This window comes from Pipistrellus hanaki (genome assembly GCF_964339955.1).
Source record: "Pipistrellus hanaki genome assembly, chromosome: 2".
NCBI lineage: Eukaryota > Metazoa > Chordata > Mammalia > Chiroptera > Vespertilionidae > Pipistrellus > Pipistrellus hanaki.
The window spans coordinates 53,799,628-53,809,873 of record NC_140504.1 but is presented as its reverse complement, the minus strand read 5'-3'; the positions used below and the strand labels follow the sequence as shown (position 1 = coordinate 53,809,873).

Sequence of the window (10,246 nt, the reverse complement as noted above, 5' to 3'; positions counted from 1 at the left end):
AGAGGCAAGGGGAGCATATGACAATGGATAAGAGCTTGACATTTATGCATATAATTATAATAAAATTTGATGAATCTTTCAAGAAGGGAACTCCAAGATCCAAGATACAAAAGACTATAGCAGGTGGACTCCCTGGTGTGAGGGCTCAGGAAAGCCCTTGCTGAAAAGTCCTATAAGTTGCTTACTGCACAGCTGAGTTGTTAGCATAGATGGAAATCCAGCCTGTTTCACTCCCCAGGCAGTAGGTTCACATTGGCCCGTGTCTGCCCCCAGAGGAGTTATTTTCTCCATTTACACAAAGGCCTTGCCATTCTCTGTGTCTTCCTCACTGCTACCCCCCAGTCATGCCTCCAAGGTTACAGACATCTGAAAGCTGAAAGATAAGCAGATGTTTTCCAGACAAAGTTTAGGCCAGGTGGAACAATAAAGGGGAGCATCATGTATGAGGTCTGGGGGATATAAAACAAGCCTGGTGGTCTGGCTGGCATGGTTCAGTGGTTGAGCCTTGACCTGTGAGCCAGGAAGTCATGGTTCGATTCTGGTCAGATCACATGCCCAGGTTTCGAGCTAAATTCCCAGCGGTAGGCATGCAGGATGATTCTCTCTCATCATTTATTTTTCTATCTTTCTTCCTTTCCCTCTGAAATATTTTTTAAAAATATAAAAGAAGCCTGGTGCATTTGAAGATCTGAAGAAAATTCACGATGGCTGGAGTGGGGAGTTCAAGGGGAAGTTTAGCAAAAGTGAGGCTAGAAAGGTACTCATTACAACTGGCGTTTTCTGTGAATTTACTAGCTACACTCTGCTAACGGATCTCCAAGCATTATTTTATTGAGATCACAGAGGTTAAGTGACTTGCCCACAGTCATATGTTAGGAAATAGTGGAATTATGATTCAAAACCAGGTTTAACTTCAGAGCCTGTGCTCCAAACCACTTGTTCTGTGGCTTCAAATGATTTGCAACAGTGGATTGCAAAGGGACAAAATTGAAGGAAGGAAGGCCAGGGAGGAAATAGTTGCAGAAATCCAGGCAAGAAATGTTGGTGGACTTAACATGACCTTGGAAATGGGAAAGTTTAGGAAGATTCCAGAGATATTTAGGAAGTACAATCTACAAAACTTGGTGCTTGTTTGAATATGAAGGGCAATGATGAGAAGAGGGAGGAGATAAGGGTGACCCTTACATTGTGTCTTTGTGGATGGCATGTCATTTGTTGAGATAGAAAATGGTGGAGGGACAAGTTGGAAGCACCTGTGGGACATTCAAGTGCAGATGTCCAGTTGATGCTTGGATGCTTGGGCCCGAAACTCAAGGGAGGTTGTGTAGTTAGCTGACATCAACATGTAACCCACAGAGTGGATATTAGAGAATGTAGAGTGAGAAGAACAGAGAGTTTCTCCTAGGATAGCCATGCTAAAGCAGATCCAGCTGTTGAGCTTTGTAGAACATAACTGACTCTTGATTTATCTGCATCCTTCTCAAGAACTAGTCTTCAAAGGTTTGTGGAGTGTCATGATATAAATTGTAACCAGAGATCTGTGATGAGGAAGCACAAAAAAAGGAGGCTACCAAAATAAAGAAAAAAAATAACTGGCCTTCCTGACATTTTTATTTGATTTAAAGTCAGAGTAAACTTAAATATGACCCATAAGAACATATGTGCTGAATTAGGTAGTATTATTGTTATTCAAGGAATTGCCAATTGCCTATGCATTAATTACACAGAAGAATAAGTGGAATAAAATCTAGCAGCAACATCAATGGAGGCCTTAGCTTATCAATGGCCTCTTTAAAATGTGGCCCTCACCTAGCCTGTGTGGCTCAGTGGTTGAATGTTGACCTATGAACCAGGAGGTCATGGTTTGATTCCCAGGAAGGGCACATATTGGGTGTACAGGAGGCAGCCAATCAATGATTCTCTCATCACTGATGTTTCTATCTCTCCTTCTCCTTCTCTGAAATCAATAAAATATATTTTTAATGTGCCCCTCACAACTGAACACAGACCTTCTCCTACATGAACAATTAAACTTCGTTGTATCTAATATAAAGTGTTATAAAAATGAGATTCTGAGCCATGCCTTTCCCTGCTACTCTTCGGCTTCTCTAAATAAATTCTGAGCCACCTCTGTTGCAGTCATCATAAGAAGATGGATATTCAGGCTTAGTTGACTTCATTGTGTCTCTCTTTTCTCTTAGAAAGGATCGCAGCAGTCTCTACATGATGTGGCTTCTAAAGATTCAAGGCCCACCCACCTTCCTAGTCTGCAATGGAAACGGCAGAAATGGAAATTCAAACATCACGATTCCCATTCTGTTATTGATCACTCTGTAGGCATGTGCCCCCACCGCAAGGAGTGAACTGCACCAAGGGGGAAAGTTCTTGGGGCCCCCAAACTTCAGCACTTCTTGTCTCTCCCCCTGGAGAGGAAGCACAACTATGGCGATGTATAGCTGCTATTTGATCCTCTTGGCATTTTCCTGGCACACTTCTGCCTACGGACCTGACCAGCGAGCTCAGAAGAAAGGGGACATTATCCTGGGGGGACTCTTTCCTATTCACTTTGGAGTAGCAGCCAAAGATCAAGATCTAAAGTCAAGGCCAGAGTCTGTGGAATGCATCAGGTAAGGGAAGGAGCCACGTCAAAAAATCTCTTCTCTTCTGGGTGGTTGGAGAAAAGCTGTACCAAACCCAAAACAATTCTTCAAACTTCGTTTCTTCTTTTCAAAAATGGTGATTGGAAATCATGCTGAAATTTAGTATCCTCCCACCCTGACTTTTTAAACAAATTTTTCCAAAAGTGTATCACCTTGCTTAACCTGGACTTCAGAAACCATTACAGCACCCCAAGTCTTGACCCATCTTCTATGAGAGAAAATAGCACCTTCATTTTGAGATTTGCAACTTCCAAAAGTGATTCAGCACTTTTCCTTGGTCTTCCTAGTAACTGAAAAATGAAAATGAAAAGTAGTATTATCCTAAGAAAAATAACTGAATTTTTGTTTATGTGCTAATGAGTGCTCACAAATTAGATAACATTCTCACATTTTTCTTATGAATTCAGAGAAACTAAGTGCAGAATCTTATTGATCCTGCTTATATTCTTCACATATACCTGTGTGGAAAAGAACCCCTTTGCTGCACCCTGCTGGACAGAGTTGTGCATGTGCCACACTTACACCTAATTCAAGCAAGAAGCTTGACATGAAATAATATGTATTATATTAAGAGAGATAGCAAAATTAGCTTAAAAGTACATATGTTTTATATAACCAAAAATTCAATAATATCTCTTCATAACTTTGCAGATTTTAAACAAATAATTAAATAACAGAAACATAAAGAAAATGGGTAAGAGAAAACATTAAAAGTTAGATCGGGACCTTTAATACCCCAAACTAAAGTGGAGATTGTATTTCTCACCTCCTGTCATAGAGTTCAAGTAGTACAGCCCACAATGTAAAGGGAGAACCTGCAGAGTTATTTTGGGCAGAGATACACAGACTCAACACATTTTTGGAGCCTTGACTCTGAACCAAGTCTTTAGAGGATAAAACTGTGTCACTGACCCTATTTCTCTGTGTTAATTTGCTTAATTTTCGTTTAAAACTATGTCCTTTGAAAAGCAATCCATGCTCATCTTTTAGAAAGAGGAAGTATAAACCAAAAGCACACAATTTTAAAACTCATATTCTACCACCCAGAAATAGCCAGTGTTTGTGAACAGCCTTCCTATGCATAATATTTGCTGATTTGTTTATTTACAAAGGTGAGGCCACTCATTTCCCTTTCCCCTTTGACCTCCAGGACTGTCATGGTCTAAATTTGTGACTTTGCAAATCTGAGGTTATTCTTGGGCTCCTACATATTAAAATCCTAACCTATTTTTGTTTTCCCTAGTCCTTTTTCCTTTTCAATCTTTATAGTACCGAGGAACCTCAAATTCTTTGCTGGGTGAGTCAGATGCAAATTATTAATTCTGTTACTAAAACGGTCTTCATTCTTACTATTCCCTAACTCTCTGAGGCACCATGCTGGGAATTGTGCATAATTATCGCCTGTTCCCAGCCACCCTATGAGGTCTGTGCTATGCCCATTTACAGAGAGGACCTCGAGTCTCAAAGAACCCAACGTCATGAAACCAAAAAAAGTAGCAGAGCCAACTCCAACTTCCATTGTATTCCATTTCTTCTTTCTGGCAGGTATAATTTTCGGGGGTTTCGCTGGTTACAAGCCATGATATTTGCCATAGAGGAAATAAACAGCAGCCCGGCTCTCCTTCCCAACATGACTCTGGGATATCGGATATTCGACACTTGCAACACCGTTTCTAAAGCCTTGGAGGCCACCCTGAGTTTTGTGGCCCAGAACAAAATCGACTCTTTGAACCTTGATGAGTTCTGCAACTGCTCACAGCACATCCCCTCTACCATTGCTGTGGTGGGGGCAACCGGCTCCGGCATCTCCACAGCCGTGGCAAACCTGCTAGGGCTCTTCTACATTCCCCAGGTACCTGGGCCTTCTGAGATGGGGCAATGCGGGCTGGGCTCAGGAGAACAGCGTGGGGGAGTGCCATACTAGGTGTCCAAATAGTTAGCTCTTTTCCTCTCTCTGGCTATCCATGGACACAAAAGTCCTTTTAGTTACTTGGGACATTGGATCATGACCATTGGGGGGTTTTGAGACCCTCAATGTCAACATCAACTAGACCTTCACAAGTCTTCCAAAATTTATTTAAATATGCCTTATGTAGCACCTTGTATATAACTTCTATTTATTTATTTATTTGTATACCTTGCATATAAGGTATACAAATAAATAAATGAACCACCAAATAAATAAAGAACCACCAGTTCTTAATTTTCTACTCCATTCCTTTAGTAAATGACCTTTCTTCTGCCTTTACTAAAAGGAATGAGACCATATGTGTTAATCAAGCCGTTCAAACCCCAAATATGTCCCTAATCCTGCTCTACTCCCTTAAATATCTCTTCCTCTCAACTATCTGGTTGGAAATTTAGCTCAGAGAGAAGCAAAGCATATTTCCTCCAAAATAGGAACTTGGTTGCACATCCTAAAAATGGAAAATATCTTATTCCATTCAACATCTATTTATAGAGTCTATATGAAGAAGCATCTCCACCCTGTAGGAAGTCAGCCTAGTTGGGGAGATGTCTGTATTTTCAGTGAATTTCACATTGACTGAAATATGTGCTTTGATAAATGTTTGTTCAAAGTTGCATATTTTTTTCACCAAAAGGACAGCAAACTTTAAATGTCATTTTATAATGTAATTTTTCTCCCTTACAGCAAACCTTTTCTCATGATAATATTTATAGATCTATGACATCATTTTACAATAGTGAAAAATTGGAAACAACCTAAATGTCCATGGGTGGGAGAATCAGCTCAATTGTGATCCATTCCTTATATCAATTTTTAAATTAAATTATAAATCACATTTTTAAATCAAATTTAATTTTTATGCCTAATATTTGAAATTTATACATTCCTTTGATAAATTCACATTTCTATGTTGTGAGGTCCTTGTTTTGCTGGGTGAGAGCCATTATCCCTTTACATATTGGTGACAACTGAGAAAGTCTTGTCATCATTTCCCGAATCCTTACTTTCAGGGAATTAAAGGTATTTCCCATGGGGGATCCCTGGCTCTGTAACTTTTGTGCTAAAAAGACGTAACAAAGTGAATGTGTTGAGCAAAATGAGATGGGTACCTTGTAAATTTTACATATGGTGCAGTATTATTTTCAATATACAGTTAAAGCATATTGCTGTTATCTCATGTCCATCTGGTATAAGATGTAATTGTCATGAATAAAGAACATGAAGGGAAATATTTTAATTTTTTGTGATTTGAATGAAAGATAATGTTAACTTGAATTTGAATATTAGAGGTGCTGAGAAGACTACAGTGATTATCAGTCAAACCAATGTAAGTGTATCTATAGCAGTGGTTCTCTGCCCTATTGCATGTTGGAATCACTGGAGAGTTTTAAAAATACTGACTCCTGGGTTTTATTTCCCAGAGATCATGAGATGGCATGAGATGCAGCTTGGGTGTTGGGAGTTGGGAGTTTGGAAAGTTCCCGAGGCAATTCTAATGTGCAGCAGAGTTGGGAACCACAGCTCCGCAGGGTGCGGTCAGTGGTATTTCTGTGCCACTCACGCCACCAAGTGGATGAAACGAGCAGACGAGTTAGCCTGTTCTAACCATAATAAGTTGTGGTTAGAACAGTTTAGTGAATCATCCATGAAATTCTCCCCTCTTATAATGATAATTTTAAAAGTATGTGTTTTTTAAGGGGTTTTGCAGGGGGAGGAAGTACAGAGTGCTGTTTATCCCCACACTGGACAAATATTAAGAGTGCATTCTTTAAGAGAAACATATGCATGAGGGATATGTTTGTTTTTCAATTGTATTTCTTTAAAATTCTTTTTGGCCAAATTTCAAAAATCAAAAAGTAAGCAGTGATGAATGGATTTAAAAAATGCCCAAGTAGGTTTTTCATTTCAAAAACCAGATTTAGAAGCCTATTGGTTGGGTCTGCAAATAGAGCATCTCAACAAATTATTTAATTTCACTATCTATCTCATTAACTTCCAAGGTACAGCAAGCAGAGGCTTATTCTTATCAAAAATAATTTTTGTCAATTTCATATTATAGCTGCCAAATTCAAAGTTCTTATTTAAAAAATATGACCGCCCTTTCGCAAAATTGGTCCAGATTTTCATAGATCAATGCCTTTTATATTTTGGTATAGAAATGATCCAATGATAAGAAGGAACATTTTGGGGAAAAAATCACTTTAAAAACACTGAACATAGGAAATGAATTGTTTCAATTGGTGATAAATATTTAAAAAGGAATTCTCCAAAATTTCTTTAACTTCATCTTTTTAAGAAGTTAAAAATCTCTCTAGAAAACTGGAGAACAAGTGATATTAATATCCTTCATTCCCTAGAAGAAAGTCCATTAGGTATAAAAACGCTTTGTTCTTCAGAAGACATGGCCAATAACTTGGAACTTCCTAACTAGTGAGCCAGGACACACAGGAGTGCTACAAGTTCATGACCCTAAGCCTGTTCAACGTTTTGGATGGCTAAGGCAGAGCACCCTCCACCAGGACTGCTCAGCCTCTTCCATTCATTATTTGTGTTGGTCACAATGTTGGGGGTGGGGAGGTTGGGAAGCTCTGTACTAACAAATGCTTTACATGATATTCAGATACTCCTGCAGGCAATGATCTTTTACCATCAAAGAAAAGGCTTTCTTCCCTTGGTTTCCCCCCCTCCCCATTCTTCTCTCTCTCCCCTTCCTCTTCCCCCACCCTCCCACCCCCGCCGCCATGCTCAAATATAGAACAGGCTATGTCTAAGAAAGTGGAAACACAGCAAGGCAGCTTTCCAGGGTTCCTTTTTCAGCCTCTCTAGGTTTCAGAGACCCTCCTAAAAGCTTGTCCAGAGGCCTAGGCCATTACCTGAAATGAACAGAGGAAGGAGCTCTGGGTGGTGACTGAAGCCACTGAGAATCCAGGAGGGGAAAGGATGTATTTCTGACTATATTTAATAATGTGTATCATTGTTATCGTGGTGCGGGGGAATTGAGTCCTAATGGCTAGTTGAGCCTAAAAGATAAACAGTTCTTGGAAATGACTACAATTAAAGGTACTTTTATCTAAAGTACTGTGGGGAGGGAGAAGGGGAGAAGTGGGGGGGAAGAGAGTGAATAGCTAGAGACTAGAGATGGACAGGAAGAGAGAAACCAGGCAGTCTAGGAAAGGGGAAACCCTTGGGGCTCCTCTGAAGAGACTTAGGTTCATAACCCAAAGGGAACCTATACCTTTCAGAAGTGAGTCACGGGAAAAGTGTTCATCACAGTAAACGGGGAGCTAAAATGTTCCCATCAGACCCCGGACCCAACAAGCAGAAGATGTGCATATGGGGATAGTGTAACCAACAAGGCAGTGCTGAGGAGCTGAGGAGAAACAATGGGACGGTGCATAAACGCTCTCCGTGAAAGAATACATAGATCCTACTACTACTATTGAGCTGACTTTATGGCCAGACCCATTTTTGAGGGTAGCATTGTGAAGACCCACCTGCTGTGAATTAGAATGCTCCCTGACAGATTGACTGACAGGTGCTTGGATGCCCACCCTGGACATTCTGGTTGTCCTCGCCCTTTCATTGTGTCTGTAGTGAAGAACATACTTGATAAATTATATTAATAAATGCTCAACAAGCCACCTCCACATAGCCTTGAGGCTCACCTAGCATTGCCCCCATTCATTCCTTCTGTGTTCTGTATTCCTTCCAGGTCAGTTATGCCTCCTCCAGCAGACTGCTCAGCAATAAGAATCAGTTCAAGTCCTTTCTCCGTACCATCCCGAATGATGAGCACCAGGCCACCGCCATGGCGGACATTATTGAGTATTTCCGCTGGAACTGGGTGGGCACCATTGCAGCTGATGATGACTATGGCCGGCCAGGGATTGAGAAATTCCGAGAAGAAGCTGAGGAGAGGGACATCTGCATTGACTTCAGTGAACTCATCTCCCAGTACTCTGATGAGGAAGAGATCCAGCAGGTAGTAGAGGTCATCCAGAATTCCACAGCCAAAGTCATCGTCGTCTTCTCTAGTGGCCCAGACCTTGAACCCCTCATCAAGGAGATCGTTCGGCGCAATATCACAGGCAGGATCTGGCTGGCCAGCGAGGCCTGGGCCAGCTCTTCTCTGATCGCCATGCCGGAGTACTTCCACGTGGTCGGAGGCACTATTGGATTTGGTCTGAAGGCCGGGCAGATCCCAGGCTTCCGGGAATTCTTGCAGAAAGTCCATCCCAGGAAATCTGCCCACAATGGTTTTGCCAAGGAGTTCTGGGAAGAAACATTTAACTGCCACCTCCAAGAAGGTGCTAAAGGACCATTACCCATGGACACCTTCCTGAAAAGTCAAGAAGAAGGTGGTGGTAGGATAAGCAACAGCTCCACTGTCTTCCGACCTCTCTGTACAGGGGATGAGAACATCAGCAGTGTTGAGACCCCTTACATGGATTATACACACTTACGGATATCCTACAACGTCTACTTAGCCGTCTACTCTATTGCTCATGCCCTGCAAGATATATACACGTGCTTACCTGGGAAAGGGCTCTTCACCAACGGTTCCTGTGCTGATATCAAGAAGGTTGAGGCTTGGCAGGTACATCCTTCCTTTATATAGCAGTTCTCTGTATGATAAAGGAGAGTTCGGCCGATCTGGGCAAGACAGATAAAATGGTTACCACAAAGCAACAAGATCCTAATAAGGTCACTAAATGTAGCTTTGGATTCAAATTCCCTTTACAAATGCCTGAGTAACTGACTCTGAACAAATGATAGTAATTTAATTTGATTAACTGTTAATTGTTGGCTCAATTGTCCTTTGGCCTAGTGGTTCAGAATAACAGGATAGTCCCTAAAAGGTTTTTAATATTCTGGGACAGATTTAGTACTGAGGGGAGGATATTTTTCTAATGCTTTAATTTAAAGATACTGCTGTGAGTAACAAGTATTTTTTTTTTTTTTAGTATCTATTACATTCCATATGCTAACAGACATAAAACTAGTGTTACTGTGTATAGTCACCACTTTGCCATTATATTGCTCAAAATATAATGTACTAATCCACCCAATAGACCATTTACGCTTAGGACACAAGCAAGTCAAGAGTACAGAGAAAGCTTTCCTTAAAAGGATTTGGTATTGAATATTTCAAAAAAGGAGCACCGAAATAGTTACAGCAGAAAATAATCAGAACTTAAGTGGAATTCCAATAGTCATTCTATGGTTTAGTTTAGTTTTATATTTTTAAATTACATGTAGGAGAGACATCATAATCTTTTCATTTCATAGAACTTATGAAGATAAGTCTGACCTGACTTACATCTTACATATCCATTCATGTCTTGCATATGTATCTTGATTTGTATTTTTTGAAGTGTAGTTGGTATACAGTATTATATTAGTTTCAAGTATACAATATAGTGATTCAACATGTACATACCTTACAATGTAATAACCACACTAAGATTAGTAATAATCTGTCTCCGTGTAACCTTGCCACAATATTATTGACAATATTCCCCTTCACTTTTTTACCCATCCCCTCACTCCGCCTCCCCTCTGACAACCATAATTTTGATTTGTTTCTATGAGTCCATTCCTGTTGTGTTGTCTTTGA

At 40.4% G+C, this 10,246-nt stretch overlaps 1 protein-coding gene across 2 annotated transcripts in view; it reads left to right on the top strand.

Annotated features, from left to right (window-relative positions):
- Positions 1–2,442: 2,442 nt before the first annotated feature.
- CASR (calcium sensing receptor) overlaps positions 2,443–10,246 on the top strand; it is a gene marked incomplete at its 5' end in the record, with an annotated part of 34,173 nt that continues 26,369 nt past the window's right edge. Inside the window, 3 exons of one of the 2 annotated variants that reach the window (XM_084871535.1) lie at positions 2,443–2,627; positions 4,206–4,512; positions 8,342–9,226. In XM_084871535.1, the coding sequence (XP_084727661.1) occupies positions 2,443–2,627; positions 4,206–4,512; positions 8,342–9,226 (1,377 nt within the window). Of the gene's footprint in view, positions 2,628–4,205; positions 4,513–8,341; positions 9,227–10,246 lie in introns of those variants that run through there. The other variant, XM_084871536.1, reaches the window with a different exon arrangement.